The 23,435-nt window shown below is 40.6% G+C and overlaps 1 protein-coding gene across 2 annotated transcripts in view; it reads left to right on the top strand.

Annotated features, from left to right (window-relative positions):
- ITGB1 (integrin subunit beta 1) overlaps nt 1-23,435 on the top strand; it is a 78,556-nt gene that overhangs the window by 35,169 nt on the left and 19,952 nt on the right. For both annotated transcript variants that reach the window (XM_073334422.1, XM_073334421.1), the window contains 10 exons: nt 501-723; nt 3,984-4,154; nt 4,459-4,697; nt 6,813-6,968; nt 10,582-10,677; nt 11,981-12,070; nt 12,825-12,965; nt 13,133-13,335; nt 16,884-17,122; nt 18,851-19,073. In XM_073334422.1, coding sequence (XP_073190523.1) covers nt 4,052-4,154; nt 4,459-4,697; nt 6,813-6,968; nt 10,582-10,677; nt 11,981-12,070; nt 12,825-12,965; nt 13,133-13,335; nt 16,884-17,122; nt 18,851-19,073 — 1,490 coding nt within the window. In that variant the 5' untranslated portion in view covers nt 501-723; nt 3,984-4,051. The remainder of the gene's footprint in view (nt 1-500; nt 724-3,983; nt 4,155-4,458; nt 4,698-6,812; nt 6,969-10,581; nt 10,678-11,980; nt 12,071-12,824; nt 12,966-13,132; nt 13,336-16,883; nt 17,123-18,850; nt 19,074-23,435) is intronic.

Raw genomic sequence — 23,435 nt, 5'->3', positions numbered from 1 at the left:
CTATTTAATTACAACGTTTCCAAAAAAAAGCAAAACTAAAGTTCTGTTGCTGCACATATCAAATAAATATGTTCAGTCTCTTGTAGGCTAGTTGAGGAAAGGCAGATTTTCCCATTTGCTAGTGGTGGTTTTCGAGCATCTCAGTCAGAGTAGCTAATTGAATAGTGACTTCATGTTTCTCTTGGAAGAGTTAATTTGAACACTTTTTTTTTACCTTGCCTCAGTCACATGCACAGATTGACTTTAGTAAAGTTAACCGTAAGCTGCTGCACTGGATAAATTTTTCACTATAGTCATTACTAAATTTAGTAAAACAATATATTTGAGTTTTATATTTTACAATTTAAAATACACTTTTAAAAATTTGCCAGTGTCTCTAGAGGTTCTTGGTGCATAAAAATAATGGGGTAAATACCAAAAGTAGTGTTATGTGCTCAAGCCATGTGTCAAAGATTGTAAATTGCTGTGAGTTTGATGATGTTCTTCCCCATATCTTCTAGAACTTTTTACAAGAAGGAGAGCCAACTTCTGCCCGATGTGATGACTTAAGAGCACTAGAGAGTAAGGGCTGCTCTCCAAATAAAACAGAAAATCCTAGAGGTACCAAAGAAATCCTCAAAAATAAAGAGGTAACAAATCGTAGCAGAGGTACTACAGAAAATCTCAAACCAGAGGACATTACCCAGATCCAGCCACAGCAATTGACACTGAAGCTGCGAACAGGTATGGAGATATTAATTCTCATCTTCATATAATTTTTTAGGCTTTCACTATTATCTATGACTTTGATGTGTTTAATGCTACATATATCTTTCTGCAATAATGATGATTGTTGCTAGGAAGCGCAGCGATTTGAAGAAGAGCAGTCCCATCCCTGTAACTCCAGGCGCTCGGATAACCTGGTGAATGAGAGAAAAGCTTAGGTAGATGGGCGTAATTGACACAGAACATTGAGCTAAAAACAAAAGATGACAAAGAACATGTAGGGGGCTTGCATTAGTAAATATATTCCTACGAAAAGACTAGTTTACAAGTTAAGACAAAATTGTCCCATTTTGTAGTGCTTTTGACCTGTCATCCTGGAGCATGTCCATCTGGAAAATAGAGTAGTAACCTGTCTTGAATTGGTTTTTCGACGAGCAGACTTGAAAGGCAGGATTAATATCAACGGTGAGTGGCTAAACAATCTCAGGTTCGCAGATGATATAGTGCTGATAGCCGAAAATACAGCTCAGCTTGAGAGAATGCTTAAAGAAGTGAATGTGAAAAGTAGTCAAGTCAGATTAAAAATGAATTGGTCGAAAAAGAAATACGTGAGATCAGATGTTCTGCCAAGAACCCAAATAATTCTTGGAGGAGAGCAGATCCAAAAGGTTGATAAATACATTTATTTGGACCAGGAAGTCAACATGTGCCACAATCAGAAAGGCGAACTGTTGCGCAGAAAAAAAAGCTGGATGGCACGCATTCAGTGACATCAAGGACATCCTCCAAGGAAAGATCAGCAAAACAACTCGTGCAAATCTTTTTAACTCAACCATGCTTCCAGCAGTGTTATATAGCAGAGAAACATGGTCGCTGACAAAGACTGAAGAACATCAACTGTCACACAGAGGGTGATGGAACGAACATTTTTGGGCATTTCTCTCTGCAATCACATCCCCAACTAAATAATGTTGGAAGCAGGCTCAGCAAAATACGGTGGGCAGGACATGTGGCCCGACTCAGCAACAACAGATGGACCGCAGCGATATCCGAGTGGTATCCAAGAGAACAGAAACAGCCATGCAGTCAGCCTCCAAAGAGGTGGGATGATTTCCTAACAAGGAGATATGGACAAGCATGACAAAGGATGGCTAGCACAAGAGAAGATGGGAAGACGTGTTGTGATTGGCTCAGTTTCAACTGATGAAGGACCAACAGTCTACACAGATTAATAATAAAAGGGAGGGAAGATGAAAAACACACAGAATGAAAAGTTATAAGAGCACTGCTGTCTGCCAAAGCACTCTGTGCCCAAAGGCTGCACTAGTTGAGAACTAGTTTTTGAGGTTTGGTAACCATGAGAGCAGAATCCCAGCAGCCAGATTTGCAGGTTTCCGCATAAGATACCTTGTTCTAGGAGGCCAAAGAAGTGGGTACAGACCTAGATGAATGAGCACAAACCACAAGGTAATTGTGTAGCCATTTTCATCCCTGAAATAGAGACTTGGCTCCTTTTGAACAGGAAAACAGAGTTCTTACAAGAGAAAATTATAATAGTACTCCAGAGATCTAGGAATCTAGCAGTCTTAATGAAAAGTCTTGCCATCTTTTGGATAAAATGGAGAATTGATTTAGGTATCAGCTCATTCAAGAACTACTTTATCTGGGTAGAACTAAAGTTAGGATTCTAGTTGAGACAGTTGCAAACTAAGAAACTCTGCAAGACAAAGTAATGGCTGGCAAAATGAGACTTTAAAAGTCAGATGGAAGAGAGAAGCTTTGTGAGGGGTTGAATGGTGGCTTCATGGGGGTTTGTGAAATTAAAGTGACTTACCATTACAGGTGGCACTTTGACTTGAAGCTTCACATTGGCAATAACTTTCCAGAAGTATGAAGGGAGACAGTCAGTGTGTCTGTCTTCCTGTGAGTTTTGGAGGCTCAAAGGCATGGCCTTGGCCTGTGAGTAATTTAAAATAGTCAAGAAGAAACTAAAACCGACTTGTATGGCTCATGAAGGGGAACTAGATTTCACTCTTAACACCATTAGTAAAAGGTTTTCCAAATCCTTCTATAGCATTTTAGGGTAGAATCTTCCCAAGACTTTAGAATATCAGTAAGGTCCTGAGTTTAGCCCTAAGTTCCAAGTGTCAGTTTCTGCACTTTCAGGCAGAAACCTTCACATTGGTAGGGTCTGGGTATACAGGGCCCTAATGAAGCCTATCCAGATCTAAGGGGGGGACAATCTGCCATCTGTAATAATCTTGGAAACCATTGGTTACTTGGCCAGAGTTGGCAGTGGAATTTTAAGGATTAGTTTCACTATGAGACATTCAGTCGACTATATTCATCCTGATTATCGCTACAAAAAGGTTGTTTTTTTTTCTCCTGCTGATAGTAGCTCACTTTAACTGATTATTCTCGTTATAGTTGGTATGGCAACACCCATTTTTTCATGTTCTGTGTGTGTGTGTGTATGTATATATCTTCCTACTGTATTTTCCACTGCATGCATCCGATGAAATGGGTTTTAGCCCACGAAAACTTATGCTCAAATACATTTGTTAGTCTCTAAGGTGCTTCAAGTACTCGTTAAATTCTTCAATGTTTCTGCAAAAAGAAATCTTGGAATAAGTCTTTCATCCTTGAATTTTTCATTTAAAGGGGATCTATCTTTGTTGGATTTTTTTTATTGCATGTTATATAAGCTCACCCCATGTTTTAAGGCTGTAATAAGTAATCACAACAGGGTGAGATAGGGATGAAAGGGTAAACCAACTCTTAATTTCCTTTAAGTTTTTTTTACCTCCTTAATTTTACAATATCCATAGTCTTTTGTGTTTCTGTGTTTTAATGGCATAAAAAACAGGGGGAAATAGCTGTGCTACTTACCTTGCAGGAACGTTATTTGTTGAAATTAATATTTAGGTCAAGATTTCAGAAGTGACTACTGATTTTTGGTGTCACAGATTTTCATGTATTCAACATAAAACAACCTATAGGGACCTGATCTCAAAGAGTTGGCCTTCAGACCTTTCTGAAAATCAGGCTTCTTTAAGGTGTTTCATATGGGACATGCAAAATTGTTAGTCACTTTTGAAAATTCTGGATATATTAATTTGCAGTTGATCACTTCCAGTTATAGAAGTAACCTTATTCATGGTTGCGGTGAACCTTTTTTTAGGACATTGGTGAAAGACCTTCAATAAAGAATTTATATTTCTTGTCAGTTCAGTTACTCTTCATTTTGTAATGAATGGGGGTTATTTTTGTTGGTTTAGGGGAACCACAGACATTTTCATTAACATTTAAGAGAGCTGAAGACTACCCCATTGATCTTTATTACCTTATGGACCTCTCTTACTCCATGAAGGATGATTTAGAGAATGTGAAGAGTCTTGGTACTGCTCTAATGACAGAAATGAAGAAAATAACTTCAGATTTTCGAATTGGTAAGAAAGGATTAATTAATTAATGGACGTGGGAAAAGGGAAAAATCCCATTTGTAGATTTAAAAATAGTAAAGTTGAATTTACTGATGTGTTTTTTGACTGTCTGAAAAATAATAGAAGAAAAATTAGCAATATTCATATTATTGCTATTCTTCTAGTAAAGTACAGTTTAGAAACTGTTCCAAAAGAATATTTGGAATGTTGAGGGGGAAAATTGAAATTTTTTGAACTGTGCACTATTCCGTCATGATTATATATATACACTAGAATTACACTCTGACTGAGGGGTTTTGTTCTGTTTTAGGATTTGGCTCCTTTGTGGAGAAAACTGTGATGCCTTATATAAGTACCACACCAGCCAAACTCAGGAACCCTTGTACAGGGGACCAAAACTGTACGAGTCCATTTAGTTACAAAAACGTGCTCAACCTTACCAGTAACGGAAAGACGTTCAATGAACTTGTAGGTAAACAACACATTTCTGGCAATTTGGATTCTCCTGAAGGTGGATTTGATGCAATAATGCAAGTTGCAGTTTGTGGAGTAAGTGTATATCAATTTTCATTACTACTATATTAGATCAAACTATTTTAATGCAGTCAGAGTGTCTCACTGTTGTTGACCTGAAGTTTAAAAACAGATCTACATTTCACTTTACCAACCAAGACTGAGATTTATCCTTAGGGCAGCGGGTGGAGACAGAGCAAACAGAACTGGAAGCATGCACTTACGTTATATAGTATGTACATTCCACTCACTGAAAGGTCCCTACTGGGAAATTTGAAATTAGGAATATGAGCCCTCTTTGGTGTGGAGGGCAGTCCATGAACATTCTCTTCCCAGAAGTTTCTGTAAAAGAAAAGTCAAAATCATGAAATCTTTGCGGCACATGGATGTTTTTAACAAGATCAAACAAGTGTTCTCAAATGACTTTTACATGTAATGTACCCTTCATGATTTTCTTTTAAAATATATGCAAAACACTTCTGTGTATTGCACTTTTTTACAGGCCACTTATACTGAGTAGATAGAACTTAACTCTCCCCTTTTTAATTTTTGCTACTTTTTGGGGGACTTCTATGGACCAGTGGATTCCGAGTTCAAAACGTTCACAAAGGAGCTTAGAAAACACTTGCTCACAAAACTTCCTTGGTTCCTCAGTAGTTTGTTCTGGTTCGAGTTTGGCCAGGGCACAACTTTCTACACTTTTTCCATCCCAGCCCACCCCCCTTTTTTTCTGTCATCCTTATTCAAGTAATTACAGCCTTAATGCCCCAGTAGAGATAACAAAAGGAAAGTGACATCTTAAGTGTATAATAACCTTCTCTTCCTTCCTACTCACCACACTCACAAAACAATAGGAAGACCTGTTACAAATAGAAATATTCTAGAAACCTTTACTTAGAAGCTAATGTAACATGTCATGCCGCCAGCTTTCCGGACATAGAAATGAAAATACTGTATGTCACACAATACTTCTCATTTAAAACCCTTCTAAAACCACCAACAAAAAAACCTTCAGTACAGGCCATTTCAATAGTGACATGCCAGCACTTTTTGATATGTACAACCATTGGGTCTACACTTGAAGCTCTAAGTTAAACATAATACTATAAAATAAACCTGAGAGACTGTAATGTGCCACCTTCTCATTCTGTTATTTCCCAAACAGTTTCACCTGCAGTCATAGGTACTGATACACACCTGCACAATGCAAAATTCCAGAACACAAGCACGAGCTATTGCTTTTTTACAATATCATTGTACTGTTAAACTATTAAGTCAGAGTTAAGGTTGCTGCTGTTATTTAAAGGAGAAGCCAATGCATTATTTTAGAATTTCAGCTTTAACTATGAATTTTCTGAGATTCTAATGAGTATTTTGCCTTTTTCCTCCCTCTGTCTTAAATGCTATATATGCTTAAATGGCCCAATCCTGTAATAACTTCTGTAGATGGCTGAGAAAGTTTACAGGAATGAGCCCCATATTTGTAGGCTCAGAACTCTGCTGCGCCCAGTTTGCAATGGGTGGAATAGCGATGAGAAGAGGGGATGTCAGGGATCTAGTTATAGCTCCCCTGATTCTCTAGCCTGTTCTGTGTTGGCTGTGGAACTTGTGCAGTTTAGGACAACCTAGGGGATTCTTTAATGTCCACTAGTTGATAATGGTCCTCTTGGTACCATCTGACCGTACAGGCTTGCCAGAGCACACTGTGCACTTTTACCCCAAACATGCTCTCTATCATTGGGCTACAGGGTAGTGGTTTGGGAATTGGTTATGTCGGCATTATGTCTTACCGAAACTCCACAGTTGGGGTGATATGGGCAGTTTCTTCATCCTTTGTGCCACTCAGGTAGTGCTTAGAGAGCAGAACAGACAAGAGTCTAGGTCAGAAAGTGTTTTGTTCTCTGATGAAAGGTGCTATACAAGCGCTACTGTTGCTGATAATATTACAGGACAGACTTGAACAAAATATGTGCATAAACTAACTATAACTAACTTTTAAAGGCTTATTTTAGTTTTTTTTTGAATATTTGTCATGTCTGCCTTCTTGTATTTAAATCTAAGTGTATGTTGCATTGCTTTAAACAAATTAGGGGGGGCGGGTTAGTTTTTAAAAGAATGAAATAAAAATCATAAAACTTTTTTTCCCCTAAGACACAAATTGGATGGAGAAATGTGACAAGATTGTTGGTATTTTCTACGGATGCTGGATTCCACTTTGCTGGAGATGGTAAACTTGGTGGAATTGTTTTACCAAATGATGGGAGGTGTCATCTGGAAAATAACATGTACACAATGAGTCATTATTATGTAAGTCTTCATGCCTAAACCAAAGTAAATTAATAAAGTTTAAGGTCAGAAAGGGATCATTAGATCACCTAGTCTGGCTGCCTGTGTATCACAGGCCATTAAATTTTACCCTGTTCCTCCGTATCGAGGCTAATAACTTGTGTTTGGCTAAAGCATATCTTCCAGAAAGGCATCCAGGTGTAACTTGAAAAGATAGAGATAGAGAATCCACTGTGTCCCTAGGTAGTTTGTTTCAATGCTTAATCACAGTCATTGGTTTTAAAAAAATTGTCTGATTTCTAATTTGAATTGTCTGGCCGTTGGTTCTTGTTATGCTAGATTTAAGAGCCTTTTAATAGCTGGTATATTCTCCCTGTGAAAGTACTGCTACACTGTAATTAAGTCACCTCTCAATTGTCTTTTTAATAAGCTAAACAGGTTGAGCTCTTTAAGTCTCACTGTAAAGCATTTTCTTCAGCCTTCAAATCTTTTTTGTGGTTCTTTTCTGTATCATCTCCAATTTTTCAAAAACCTTTTAAAATGTGGTCATCAGAACTGAATACAGTATTCTGGTATCTCTCTGACGCTATATACAGAGGTAAAATTGTCTCCCTAGTCACTTGTTTACATATCCAAAGCATCACACTAGAAGCTCATGTTCAGTTACTTGTTGACTGTAAACCCTAAATCCTTTTTAGAGTTGCTGCTTTCCAAGATACAGTCCCCCAAATCTGCAGGCATAGCCTGCATTCCTTGTTCTTAGATGTGTAACTTTTCATTTGACTATATTAAAATGTACTTTGTTTGATGGACCAATGACTTCCCTGTCCTCATCACTATTTACCATTCTTCTTTGCTTGATTGCGCATGTGCACACCACTTCAAATGTGCATGCACCCGGTGCACCAGCATCAGAGATCTTTCGTTTAGCCGTACCTCTCCCAGTGGTGCACGCATCCTCTGCTGCCATGTTCTACTCTGCAATGCTATAAAGGATGGAGCCAACCCTTACTCCCCCTCAGTTTCTTGTAACTGCTCATACTTGGTAGCTGGAGTGTGTTAGCTTGCTTTGGCAATGTTTTTCCTTTCAGGAAAATTATTTCTAGAGTATATAGTTGGTACACGTTTTTTATAAAGTTATAGTTAGTTTAGTGTATGTTTCATTTTTTAAGAGTTTAGTAGATCTGTCAGTTCCTGCTTTTTCTGAGTACTGACACCTGGTACTGGGGAATGCCTCGTTCTCTGGGCTGTATACCTTGCACCAGCTGCAGGAAATCCATGTCAGTGAGTGACCCTCATTTTTGATATGTGAAGTGCCTTGGTGAGGATCACGTCCAGGACAGGTGCCAGATGTGTAAGGAATTTAAGCCCCGAACCAAAAAAGATACAGAGGTGAAGCTTTGTCACTTCTTAAGGTGGCTGTACGTTCTAAGTGGGCAGCATGCACGTCTACTTCTGTCAAGAGTGCTCCATTGTGGTGTCTCAGCAGCACTCTCCTCCCCCAGGACCAAAAAAGAAATACTGGTGGGGTACTTTAAAGGACTCTTCCTCCAAAAGATCAAGATCCCCAGCACTGACATCCAGTAGGCATGCTGGGAAACAGGGTAGAGTGTCCTCGGAAAGGAGGCACTCCCCAGTGCCAGTAGTACTTCATGAAGGCTCGTGGATTCCAGCACTGGGGCCTGTGGCATTATGACTGACCGCTGCTGGAGCACTGTAGCAACCCCTTCGATGCAACAACAGCAGCATCAGGTCAGCCCTCTTGGTCCAGATCACACCAGAAGCATGTGATGTGGTGTGATATCTCCAGTGCCTTTCAGTACCAGATTCTGTGGTGGTGCAGGAGTTGCTGATCCATTAGCAGTTGATATGTAGTCTTTGTTGCACTTACCTACCTCTTCTGCAGTTTCCACGGTATGCATCCGATGAAGTGAGCTGTAGCTCACGAAAGCTCATGCTCAAATAAATTGGTTAGTCTCTAAGGTGCCACAAGTACTCCTTTTCTTTTTACCTACCACTGTTATTCAGATCCAATACCTACTTCAGACCATCTGGCACCTCCTCGCCAGACACCATCAAAAGGCAAGCCCAGCATGCTGTCCCTGTTGCTTAAGTCTTTGGAGACGCACTGCCAGACCTTGTCACTGTGTGGTACTGCACCTCCCTGGTCAGGAGACTCGGTATCTTCCTTAGAGTCAGAAGTAGGTTCTTATGCCCCTCAATCTTGGGATCAAAGGCATTGTTCATCTTCATCAAGAGAGTTGCGCTCCTGGTATGCAATAAAGGGTCCACATTGGTCCAGAGACTTGGTTTCATGTGCAAGTAGGGGTTGGGGGCCCCATGCCTTACCAGTGGCCATATTGGAATCCCTGGGGGTTTCCTCCCATGCTTCTCCACAAGAGAAGAGACTCAGGACATTGTTCCCAGTGCTGATGTCAGTACCGAGTGAGATCAAATAACCCTCCTGGAGCCTCCTGTAAAAGAGGTTGAAGAGACTCCTTTTCAACCATCTTTGTATGTAGCCACCTCATTACTGAATGATGCAGTGATGTCTGGGGTGTCCTCTCCTCTGCAGGATGACTACAGAGCATATGTCTCCTCTGTGGACATACAGGTGGAGATGGTGCAAGATTCCTCCCATAGACTGGTGGACATACTGGGGTCAGCAGGACCTTCCCATATAACTCTATAAGTTTTTTCTATAAAACGATATTGACTGGTATTAGTATTCCTGTATTTGAATTATTTGTTAATTGAATCCCGAATCAGCGTTTCTATTATTTTGTGTGGGATTGATGTCCGGCTGACTGGCCTACCATTACCCAGGTCATCCCATTGCCTTTTTTAAATGCTGGCACAATGTTAGTACTCTTGTGGAATTTCCTCATTATTCCAAGATCTATTACAAATTAACATCAGTGGGCCAGAGATCTCTTCAGCCAACTCTTTTAGGACTTTCAAGTGCAAGTTATTCAGGCCTGATGATATGTAGCATGTAATACGTTTAAGACAAGAGTGTGGTTAACAACTATGCTTTTGTGGCTTTTTGGTAAGTAGATAAAATAAAATGTGTGTAGATAATTAAGTACTCGATTGCTAAAGACAAGTAGCTGTAAAAAGTGTGTGCGTGTACATGTTCCCAAACACATTTTATGTAGATTAAAATAAACGTTTTGTTTAATACCAGACTACATTTGAGTCACAGTTTGTTTAGTATTTAAAATGGATAAAACACCACACAAGGCTAATGGTTTTGATTAAGTCAAAAGTATTATGAAACATGATAGGATATATGTTAGCGATTAAATCAGACTTTATAGGAAGTGATTAAGAATGTGAAAATTTGATTTATTTTATATTTATTTTATATTATAGTCTTGTCTAAAATGTGTTTATACCATATTCACCTGCTGGTAGACAGTCCTGCCTTGAAGGGTTTTGTGGATTTTTTGGTTTTGGGGGAATTTTTGTTTGTGTTTTTAAAAAAGCTTGCCCTTTAACTAAACTATTGTTGTTTGGTTGGAAGCCTATGCTTTTAAAATTCAAAAAGCAATTTAATATTATGTAAGGTTAAAAAACCCAGATTGTTCTTTATCTGCTAAATTTGAATTAAGTTTCATGTCTAATTTTACAGGATTATCCCTCCATTGCTCACCTGGTACAGAAGCTTAGTGAGAACAACATTCAGACAATTTTTGCCGTTACTGAGGAGTTTCAGGCAGTTTACAAGGTAAAGTAAAAAAAAAAAAAATCACATGAGATAAGCTTCTGTTGCTTATATTTTTCCAGACAGTTGAGAGGCTGATTCTGATGATCCAGTATGCAATCATCAAAACTAATTTGATTTGAAATTAAAATGTGTATGAAAACGGGTGACCATGAAAGTGATTTTTGCCATTCCTGCTAATTACTAAGCAATCTTTTCTTGAGCAGTTGCCTGTCCCAATATAAAACCTACCAGTCTGCTTTTATTTTTCAAGCAGAAAGTGGGTGGATTTAATCTTTCTTACTTTTAGGTTAGAAATAACAGTGCAGGACCTGCTTTTTGCTTCAAAATACCCGAGGGGCATGGAGACGTGGAGTCAAAGGAGAATTGTGGGAGGGGCAGAGCTGAGCTTAAGGGGAAGGAGTTTTGGAAAAGCACATAACTCTTAAACATGTTTTAAAACTAGTTCTCTCAATACCTGATTTAGAGAACTTGAAAAGGTGGGTTTGCCATTATTTGTATTTTATGATTTTACCAACAGAACTAACTTGTTTTCTTTCACCTTCATTTGATGACAGTTGATCTCCCTCTCCCTGACTGTTTTAATGCACCAGAAGGAAATATGGCTTATGGTTCTAAAACCTTTTATAGTTACAGAAGTATCTTCTTAATTAAATACTGTCTGAATATTTTTTTAACTTAAATGAGAGGTTTTTTTAAATAATTTTTAAGGAGAATACCTTCCTTTTTTATTCAATCAAAAGATATACGAGAATTTTAAAAGATTGCATAATTTTGTTTTCAATATTCCAGTCACTGTTTTTATTCCTTCACAAGTTACTGAAACTATTGGCAACATTTTTGTCTTGGTCTTGGGAGTTTTTCCTGACTGTATAAGGTGGAATCTCAGAGTTACGGACAGCCCGGGAATGGAAGCTGTTCAAACTCTGAAATGTTCATAACTGTGAACAAACATTATGGTGGTTCTTTCAAAAGTTTACAGCTGAACAATGATTTAATACAGCTTTGAAACTTTACTATGCAGAAGAAAAATGCTGCCTTTCCTTTATTTTTTTAGTAGTTTAGGTTTAATACAATACTGTACTGTATTTGCTTTTTTTTTTTTTTTTTTTTTTTTTTGTCTCTGCTGCTGCCTGATTGCATACTTCCAGTTCCAAATGTGGTGTGTGGTTGACTGGTCAGTTCATAATTCTGCTGTTCATAACTCTGATCTACTGCATCTCAGTGTATATAATAAACAAGCTGTTAGAGTGGGATTTATATTTGTGTAAAAGTAATTTACACTTTCTACTTTTAATATTAAAAGGAACTGAAAAATCTGATCCCAAAGTCAGCAGTTGGAACTCTGTCTGCAAATTCCAGCAATGTGATTCAACTGATTATTGACGCCTACAATGTAAGTTTGTTTTTAATTCATGTATATTGGCATCAGTTTCTAGAGAAGCCCACTGAGGTATGCTCTTTTTTTAAAAACATTGTGAATGGAGTAGAAGATGGAATGTTAATAATTGCATAATCTTGTCAAATTCTGAAGAAAAGTGCACAGCTGTATGTAAAGATTAGCATTCTCTCTGCAAAAAAAAAGACTTATCTTCTCTTTTCAAACCCATCTAACATTAATTGTGTTTTCTTGCATCTGATGTGATCAAGAGGACATGCTTATTTTTCCTTGCATGATCTTTTCTTATTGTAAGGAGAGGAAAGAAGCTGTGCTTTTTCTTCACCACAGCAACCTTTATGTTTAGTAATCTTTGAGCCATGTTGTTAAGTTCTGGAGGGAAGCTACCTCTGGTCTTTAAATGATGATGGTAGTACTTCAAAGAATAGTGAAAGTGGGTTTAAACAGAAGTAATGAATCTTTGGGGAACTGTTAAGAAAACACCCTGGCGTGAGAAAGGACTGATAAAACCTAACGACCCTCCACAGAACATTCTGAAAAGTGTCTTCTAATAAGGATAATGTATGTGCAATTTTATTCCTTTCCAGATTTTGTTCTCCTTTACTGTACTGAAGGCTGGTGTGTAGAGAATGTATTTTTGTGAAAGTCTCTCTTCAGGAAATGACCATTTAATAGGCTCCACCTTTATTTGTCAACTCTTTTAAAGCTAGATGGTAGTTATTACTTAACTAATAACTAATTTTTGTTTTAGTCCTTGTCTTCAGAGGTTATCTTGGAAAACAGCAAGTTACCAAAAGGAGTAACAATCAATTATAAATCTTACTGCAAGAATGGAGTGAATGGCACAGGAGAAAATGGCAGAAAGTGTTCCAACATTTCAATTGGAGATGAGGTAATTTTTCTGTTCAGTTGAAGTATACAGTACATAGCTGACAACATACATTTTTAATACCTAAAGAATTGAACAAGACTGAAGATCTCTGTAATATTTTACTTTTTAATAATTTAGACAGAGTGCCTTTTAGTACTGATGTAAGATTCCATTTATTTCACTTACAGGTTAAATTTGAGATTAGTGTAACCGCTAACGAGTGTCCAAAGAAAGGACAAAATGAAACCATTAAAATTAAACCACTGGGTTTCACTGAAGAAGTGGAAATTAATCTTCAGTTCATCTGTGAATGTCAATGTCAAAGTGAGGGAATTCCTCGTAGTCCAGACTGCCATGAGGGAAATGGAACATTTGAGTGTGGTGCTTGCAGGTAAATAAATGGACCTTTTATTCTTTTTGGCAAACGGGAAATATGAGCACACAGTTTCTTTATTTAGGCTTGCTTTTTTTTATTTTGGGCAGGTTGGCTGGGAGAAACATTACGGTGCTTGGTCATCTTAGGGTCTTACCTGTGTTGAATACTAACTTGTCTCCAGAAATAGTCCCACTAAAATAAGGGGAATTATTCATGTAGTAAGGCACTGCCAAGCAAAGTATCAGAATCTGGCCCTTCATGAGTTGGTCCTTCAAAGAATATGGAGGCCTTATTATTTTAAGACCCATTTATTATGAAAAATACTGCAAGGATCAAATAAAAATGGAGCGTAAATTATAATATTCTTGTGAGCTTTAAGATTGACCTAATTTTTACCTTTGAGACATGAAGTCTGGATTTTCTTCCAAGGAGTTTTACAATGCATTTTGTAGCTTCTTGGCAGGAGTGCCTGGCAAGCTGGCACCAGCTGCTCAAGACCAGTGATGAATGAAAATTCAAGGCCAATCAGTATTAACAGACAAGGCTTTTAAGATGCTGTGATTTTCCTCATCGCTTTCTTTATTTTATTTATTCTTAATGTTTGGGGCTCTAATTACGTAGATATTTTCAATTTTTATATGTTTTAAAATCCCTTAGGCTATATAGAACTATGTGTTTATATGTATAATTGAAATTCCCTTTCATTAATTATATTTATTAGTGTTCAGCACAAGCTATGGAAAGTAAACTAGAAACCAAATTCTGCTTTATTACACCAGTGAAAGTCAGACTTAATTCTATTGGCTTTACTGGAGTTGTACTGGATTTTAAAAGATCAGAATTTGGCCCTAGAAGTGGGCCAGTTAGACATCAACCCGATAATCCCAGTTTGGGCTCTTCATTTTCAAAGAAACCTATAGCTAAAATAAAGATGATTCCTTCTGGAAAACCAGGCAGACAACCTGAAAATGTGGCTCAACTCCTAAGAATTTCACCTTTAGGGAAGTAGGATCCAAGCTCTCAGAGAGTAGTGAACAACACTGATATCTGGTTAATACATTCCAAACATTATTTATATGCAGTATTGTTCTAGCCAGGTTGGTCCCAGAATATTAGAAACACAAGGAGGGTGAGGTAATATCTTTTATTGGACCATCTTCTGTTAGTGAGAGAGACAAGCTTTCAAGCTTACACAGAGTGCTCCTTCGGGTCTGGGGAATTGCTCAGAGGGTCTGTCTACACAGCAAAGAAAAACCCGCAGCTGGCCCATGACAGCCAACTCAGGCTCATGGGTCTCAGGCTGCAGGGCTGTTTCATTCTTGTGTGGACCTCTGGGTTTCGGCTGGAGCCCGGGCTCTAGGCACGCACCCTGCAGGGTCCCAGAGCCCAGGCTCCAGCCTGAGCCCAGAACTATACACAGCAATGAAATAGCCCTACAGTCTGAGCCCCGTGAATCCGAATTGGATGGCACAGGCAAGCCACAGATTTTCTTTGCTGTACTGACATACCCAGAGTGTCACTACTAAATACAAGGTGCAACAGATTGTTTAGCATAAGTAGTTAATTCATGTTTCAAGGGACCATTCAAGGTGACGTGGACCATTAACACCTATCCTGTCATGGGGTGGGGGAAAGCTGGATTAACCACTTTTGCTGGTCTATACAAGAAAATTAGGTCAATTTAACTGCGTCACAGGGGTGTGAAAAATCCACGTAGCTGAGTGGCATTGTTAAACTGACCTAAGTCCCTGTGTAGACACCAATAGTGCCACTGTAGCATTTTAAGTGTAGACATACCCTAGATCTGTGGTTCTCAAAGCCGGTCCGCCGCTTGTTCAGGGAAAGCCCCTGGCGGGCCGGACTGGTTTATTTACCTACCACGTCCACTGGTTTGGCCGATTGTGGCTCCCGCTGGCTACGGCTCACCGCTCCAGGCCAATGGGGGTTGCGGGAAGCGGCGCGGGTGAAGGGATGTGCTGGCCGCCCTTCCCACAGCCCCCATTGGCCTGGAGTGGCAAACCGCGGCCACTGGGAGCCACAATCGGCCAAACCTGTGGATGCAGGAGGTGAACAAACTGGTCCGGCCCGCCAGGGCTTTCCCTGAACAAGCAGTGGACCGGCTTTGAGAAGCACTGCCCTAGAGTACATATCTGAGGGCTGGTCTACACTAACGCTGTAAATTGACCTAAGTTACGCTACTTCAGTTACATAAATTGTGTAACTGAAGTCGACGTAACTTGGGTCGACTTAGTGCGGTGCAGACACCGCTGTATGTTGACAGGAGATGCTCTCCCACCAACTTATCTTCCGCCTCTCGGGAGGGTGGAGTACAGACGTCGATGGGAGAGCACTCTGCCATCAACTTAGTTTATCTTCACCAGACCCACTAAATCAATACCGCTGCATCGATTGCAGCAATGACAATTTAGCCAGAAGTATAGACAAGCCCTGACGCCTGAAGAAGAGCTCTGCGTAAACTTGAAAGCATGTCTCTCTCACCAACAGAAGTTGGTCCAATAAAAGATATTACCTCACCCATCTTGTGTCTCTAAACATTATTTTTAAATTGAAGAAGTTTTCAACCCCTTTCCCAGCTCCCTCATATGCAGTTATTTATTAAAGACAAACAGCAATAGACATTGATTTAATGGAAAGATTTCAGGAGCATATTTAATGCAGGACCTAATTTTGCCAGGATACTTTATATGGAATTCCCTTTGAAGTCAGTGGAAGTGGTGTGTGCACTGAATGCTTGCAGATTGGGGCATGTTTCTCTAACTGGTAAGCATTTGGAAAGGGGGAGTCATCAAATATTACCTGCCTGAAGCACTATCTGCTTCACTTACTTTTACTTTTATACATCACTGCCACTGACATCTCTATGACTTCACATACAAAGACTAAAAGGATAATGGATTCAATATGAAGAATAGTTCCTTGCTCTTTTCTACACTTGAATGATTTCCTGATGAAAGCTTCATCTCTGGTTTAAGTGGCTCTCAGGTTTGTTTCTGGTAACCATAAGAAACCACCTTTTATTCATAAACACTAGTTCCTGATTTTCTGAAGTGCTGAAACCCCTTCACTGCAATTGAAGTCATTGGGAGCTGCAGGTGTTCAGTACCTCTGAGAATCCAGCCCTCGAATGCCCAGTGTCCAAGCGAGAATGTTTCCTTGATAGAGATTAAGTGGGGTAAAGGGCAGTAGCCATAGTAAATAGCCATTGGCACTACTTTTATATTAAAATAATAAGTAATAATGATCTCCTTTTACAGAAATAATGGCTACATAGCTATGTTGTCATAGGTTGCAGCCCTCAGCTTTTCACCTGGAACAAGTAAACAGCTGAGAAACTGCTTAATGGCACAATTAGGTCCTAAGGATGGTTACACTTAAGTCTCAGCTGGTATCTAGTTTGAACCTCAAACCATTCCCTGGAGAAACAGTGACTACTGCCTTTTATCCTGTTGAATCTTTTTCTTGTATATATTATTGTATGTAAACATTTTCAGTTCACATGAGTTTTACCCAATTTAAATCTTAGGCATATATTTTTCCTCTAGGTGTAACGAAGGACGTATTGGAAAAGAGTGTGAATGCAGCACAGATGAAGTAAATAGTGAAGATATGGATGCTTACTGTAGAAGAGAGAACAGTACAGAAATATGCAGTAACAATGGAGAGTGTATTTGCGGACAATGTGTATGCAAGAAAAGGGAAAACACCAATGAAGTCTACTCTGGCAAATATTGTGAATGTGATAACTTCAACTGTGATAGATCTAATGGCTTAATTTGCGGAGGTGAGAAATATAGTTCATAGTTCTACAAAACTTTGCAAATATGTTACAGGGTGAGGCTGACAAATTTGAACAGTGGCTAGGTGACTTAGAGGATATGATAAATGACTATAGAGCCATTTGAATCTGGCCTGAGCAGATAGTGTCTGAAGATAGTTACCTAATAATATAATGGCCATCAGTCTATAGCCAAGGCTATGGTATGTGCTAGTAGAAATGCTAACACTTCAGATTAAATATCTTCCCTGCCATCACAGCTCCAGTCTGTGATGTAAAGTGAATTTGACAAAAGCTGTAAAATGCTATGAGACCTTCAAAAATTTAAATACTTTTGCCTTTTAAAAGGAGACCAGAACTTATTGTAAATCTCATAAATCTGACACCAGGCAAATACCTACAGTATGTATTAATATAAAATGATAAAGTAAATTATAAATGATTAAAGGAGCTGAAATCATTTGAGGGAGAATTTTGCACTTGTTTTTACTACATGCCCCATCTAAGAAATGTTGGGTGGATCTGACAAGAGGTGTAGTAAATGCTGAGTCAAGTGTCTTGAGACTGTACTACTACACTCAGGTTTCAGAGTAACAGCCGTGTTAGTCTGTATTCGCAAAAAGAAAAGGAGTACTTGTGGCACCTACTGTAACCTCGATCAGTACAAAATGAGCTGGTAATCTTAGCCCAGATACTAGTGGCTATTGTTCACATTGTATAAACCACTGGTGACTATTTAAGCTATTACCAGCAGGAGAGTGAGTTTGTGTGTGTATGGGGGTCGGGGGGTGAGACAACCTGGATTTGTGCTGGAAATGGCCCACCTTGATTATCATGCACATTGTAGGGAGAGTGGTCACTTTGGATAAGCTATTACCAGCAGGAGAGTGAGTTTGTGTGTGTGTGTGGGGGGGGGGGGGTGAGACAACCTGGATTTGTGCTGGAAATGGCCCAACTTGATGATCACTTTAGATAAGCTATTACCAGCAGGACAGTGGGGTGGGAGGAGGTATTGTTTCATGGTCTCTGTGTGTATATAATGTCTTCTGCAGTTTCCACGGTATGCATCCGATGAAGTGAGCTGTAGCTCACGAAAGCTCATGCTCAAATAAATTGGTTAGTCTCTAAGGTGCCACAAGTCCTCCTTTTCTTTTTGCGAATACAGACTAACACGGCTGTTACTCTGAAACTGGTGACTATTTGGTATCCTTCCGAGCAGTCTCAGAAAAGGCCAAGGACTTAATCAACTGTGAAGAGTAACTGACCTTTTTTCATGAGACTTAAGCTCTTCTAAAACAAGGTTGAGGTGCAAATTATGTTGTTTACCATATGTTTGTATAGTGCCGAGCAGAGTAGAGCCCCAACCTGATTGAGGCATCTAGGCTACTAGCATGATATAAATGTTAAATTATTGTTAAAGAGAGGTTGCACTGATGCTGATTATCTGTTGTGGGGAGAGGGCTTCATTTTATAATGGTCTCCATGAGTGACCATTCACCAGCCTTTCTGGTTTTTTGGTTGTGGTTTTGTGAGGAGGGAAGAGAAATGTCTTTAACTATAAAAAAAAAAACTCTCAAAGGAGGCAACATTAATTCTACTTGTCATCTTTTTATCTTTGCATCAGTCAGTTTATATTTCTAATATTCCCTGATGGCAAACATTATTCAAAGTATTTCTCGGTGCCACAAAATGAATATTTACTTAAGTTTACTAAAATATCTTTTTAACATGCAGGAAATGGTGTCTGCAAGTGTAGAGTATGTGAATGTTACCCCAATTTCACTGGCAGTGCTTGTGATTGTTCCTTGGATAAGTCTTCATGTATGGCTTCCAATGGGCAAATCTGCAATGGAAGAGGAACCTGTGAGTGTGGAACCTGTAACTGCACAGATGCCAAATTCCAAGGCCCCACGTGTGAAATGTGTCAGACCTGCCTTGGTGTCTGTGCAGAGCACAAGTAAGTGTCAGTTCAGCAAAGGCGAGGCTTTCAGAGATGCTGTGTGTATGTGCGGTTTTGTTATTTACATATTCTCAACTTTGAAAATGAGGCCCTTGATATTCATTGCTGCTTCATTCTCATATTCCAATCTGAAATATAGGGATATAATCCCCTGAGGCAGTAGGAGGAGATGAAATAAAGTTAAGAGTCACAAACACACACAAAAAGTACACAACTTTGACTGGTTACCTTAGCTAAGATCGTTTAGTCCTTAACTTTCTTCCCTTTATATCAGAATGTGATTTGTGATAAATAAAAATCAGTTCAGACTGGCTTTTTTTGGATAATACTCTGTTTATAGGACAGGGACTACTGCATCATAGTTAACCTTGCAACCTGGTTTCTATGTAAAGCCAAAGGTACCCTGGATTGCATCCAGGAGACTGAGTTCAAATCTCCTCATCCAGTGACTGCAGTTAATATTTCTGTGTATTTCACAACCGTTAGTATTGACTAAAGACTCCTATGAGGAGGTTCTATGGCCTGTGCTATACAGGAGCGCAGACTAGATGGTCCCTTCTGGCCTCAGTATCTATAAATATTCCTACCCTAAGTGCAAGGGACCCTCATTTCATAGATAAGATGACAGAGATTCTTCTTTGAATCGTGTCCGACCTGGAGTGCATGCGCCTTTGATTGAAGATTTTCAGTAAAAGTGCCCATTCAGCCAGCGCATGTGCTTTATGCCGCCTCATGCCCTGCACCAAAACTATATCGGGCTGCACCAGCAGGCTGTGCTCAGTTCCTTGTCAACCGCCTCAGCCTGAGATGGAGCCTTTAGTGTGCCCATTTATAACTGTTCAGAGTTTATTCTTTAGACTAATTATTTTCTGTAATTTATTTTATATCTCTTATTTTGTAGAGGTTTGCATTATAATCCCTTTTTCTTAAGAGGGTTTTTTTTCTTTTGGGATCCCTGTTGTCTTGGGATATGGCAGGATCTCCAGGCTTCAAGTGTTGTCTTGCGTCACACAGGGAAGCCATCCCGGCTCGTGACGGACACTCCCAGTATATTTGCTGTTAGGGGGAGATGGATGTCCCTTAAAAGCAGAGCTATGAAGAATTGGGAGGTGAAACTTAAGCTCTTAATGATGGAGTATTCTCTCCATCCAGCATTGCATCCAAGCCCAGAGACCCCCAATGGACATCAGCCTCTGAGTGAGCATAGTGCTGCATCATCATCTGCACGCTCTTCACAAACCTCTACAGACCTACACAAAAGAGATCCTCAGAGGACTCAGGGAAAACCCATAAAAATAGGAGTCGTTCTCTTCATAGTTTACTCCAGGAATGCCTCAATCTCCTCAAAATAAGACTACACTGGAGACCTCATATCCTCCACTGGGTATCGCTGAGGCTGCAGGCTCCATCAGTATTGACCTTGTGCCTAGTGCTCTGAGCTTCTGTAAGGCTAAAGGAACAAAACATGCTTTGGCAATGAGGTCCTCCATTGTACCACAGTAGCAAGACACTCCAGGGAAGAAGTCTAAGCACTCTTTTTCTTAAAAGATGGTATCTAGAACTCTCTTGGTATTCACCATGCTTAAGCTGGTCATCCAGAAGACAGGCTTCTCATATTATCTCAGCACATACCAAGGATTCATCTTCTTTGGTACCGTTGAACTGCATCAGACAAGACTTACCGGAACAGTCTATACCATCATTACCAACTGTGGAGCCTGGCTTCAACTCCACCCCGCGCCACAGCAGTTTAGAAATTCCAAAGCCTTACTTGTCTCAGATATGTCTGAGCCTCCATTGCTAATGGGTACCTATCAGTACCACTTGATTCTCCAGCACACCATGACTTTGGCAGAGCTCCTCCTTTAGATGAAAAGGAATTCCCATCCGATTCTCAAATCTCAGTGCAGGATTCCCCTGCTCACCAATGAAAGGAGCTTCCACCTGACACTTTTAGGGAAAGAGAGGAACTACAAAACAGTGCTCCTCCTTGCTAGTTCCAGCAGCATTGGATACCACCTTCTGTATCTCATGGACCTCCTCAGTGGCCAGACTGGGATCCTTGGGCTGCATATTGACAACAGTTTTCATGAGCCCCTAGTTTTTCTCCTACTTCAGCTATCCCTCTTCCATTACCGCAAGTTAAAGAATTGTTTGAGGAGCAGGAGGCCAGAGTAGATAAGGAGGCTACTCTGCAAATGAATATCTCCTCATCTTTTCCAGATGAGACTGTCAAGCCTCCCCTGCCTTCAAGATTTAGTAAAATATATTGCGGACTCCTTACAGATCCCCTTAGAGGAGGTCAAAGAGTTGCAGTGGAAGTTACCAGATATTCTACAGTGGTGATCCTCATCTAGAATTGCCTTACCTGTCAGTGAGGCCCTGTGGGATCCTGCCAAGACCATTTAGCAGACCCCAGCAACAATATCACCAACATGCAAGCATGCTGACAAAAAAAAAAAATTGTGTGGTCTATTCAAGAACTCTGACTTTTTATTTTCCCATCCTTCATGTAACTCCCTTGTTGTAGAAGTGGTGACTGAACGTGGCAGACAGCACCCCATCAAATCCACACCTTAGGATTAAAACTAAAAATGTCTTGATCTGTTCGGCCGTAAGACCTACTCATCTGTTACAATTCAGTTTAGGATTGCACATTACCAGACTCTTATGATGAAATATGATGACAGAAATTATTCTAGGTTTACCACCTTTGAGTGCCTTCCGCCTGAATACTGCGAGCAATTCCAGTCCATTATTAATGAACATCAGCTACTAGCTAGGAGCTTATTCCAAGCCTTGTTGGACACAGTTGACACTGCAGCTTGTACTGTTTCATTAGCAGTGCTCATGCATCAGGCACCCTGGTTCTAGCTTTCTGGGTTCTAAAGGGAGGTCCAAAATATGGTTGGGGACCTTCCCTTTGATGGAATAAGCTTCTTTGCTGAATCCACCGATTAATCCTTACGTGCCTGAAGGATTCCAGAGCCATCTTGAGATCCCTTGGGATTTATACACGGTAGTGAGGCAGTGTGGCCTCCCTCTGACCCAGAGCGGGAGGAACTGGCCTTTGTGCACAAGTGGGCGGAGCCAAGCCTGCCTCGCCCCTCCCACCGGAAGTGGATAACAGGAATGGGAAGTATAAAAGGCGGAGCCTCTGGCTCAGTTGCAGCCAGAATGCCGAGGGAGACAGACATGTCCTATTCACCCCCGGCTGCTGACTCTGCTACCCAGCCCAGTGAGTCCCTTCCCGCCAGGGAACCTGTGCCTACTGCAGACCTACCAGGACTGCTGCTGGCCACCCACCCGGAGCAGATGGAAGATGTCTCTTGGTTGCAGGTGCACCCGAAGGGGAGGGGAGGAGAAGAAGTGGCCCAGGAACAGCCGACTTCAGTGTGGCTGTAGCGCTGCCGGAAGCATGGCCAGCGTGTTGCAGCTGGATTCCCCGCTGACCCAGTGGCGGATCGCTCCGCCGCTGTTAGGGCCCTGGGAGTAGGGTGGGCCCGGGCTCCACCGGCCACCCCACCTCTGGGTGGCCGCCTCCCCTCGCCAGGTGCAGAGGCCTGCATTTGTCAATCGTCCGCTAGAGCTAGGACACTGACCCCTGGGTTTCTGCTCTGTCCCTGCACCAAGGGCCCAGAGCTAATTGACTCCTGGGGTTTTTCTCTGCCCCAGCTTAAAGGGCTAAGAGCTTAATTGACTGTTGTGTCTGCTCTGGCCCCTGCAAAAAGGGCCCAGAAACAGACTAAGGTGTTTGCCTGGCTTCTGCTTAAAGGGTCAAGAGGCTATAAACAATTGGCTGCTCAGCCCTGTTAGACCAGGCTGGACACTAATGCCTAATGCTAATTCCCCTGATACTAGGCGTTGGTCCCAATGGCGTGGTGAGGCACTGTGGCCTCCCTCCAACCCAAAGGGAGAGGGACTACCACCACACCACTACATATACCTACATGTAAAGAAACATTCAAACAGCACAAAGATCCTGTCCCGTTCAATTTTCAGGATTTCAAAGTCACACAGAGCTGTCCAGAAAGAAGCCATGGTTTCAGAGAAAGATCTGTCTGTCACTCAACCATCTTTGTCATAAAAATGACAGTTTTGATGGATTGGTTGAGAGCCTGGAACCACCCCACATCACCAAGCTGCAACTACACCATTCTACCCCTCCCCCCCACACACACACCTTTGTAGACTGTTGCTCCCATTTTCAACTTGTGTGGGAGAAGATTACATCTGACATTATAAAATCATGTTACTCCATCCTTCCCCCTTCTCATGTCCCTTTTCAGCCACCCTTCTCATGAGCACTTGCTGAGACAGGAAATTTACTTCTTTCTAGGCATAGGAGCCATAGAACCC

Source organism: Lepidochelys kempii, chromosome 2 (genome assembly GCF_965140265.1).
Source record: "Lepidochelys kempii isolate rLepKem1 chromosome 2, rLepKem1.hap2, whole genome shotgun sequence".
Classification (NCBI taxonomy): Eukaryota; Metazoa; Chordata; order Testudines; family Cheloniidae; genus Lepidochelys; species Lepidochelys kempii.
The sequence above is the reverse complement of the archived record's forward strand: the minus strand, read 5'-3'. Positions and strand labels throughout refer to the sequence as shown.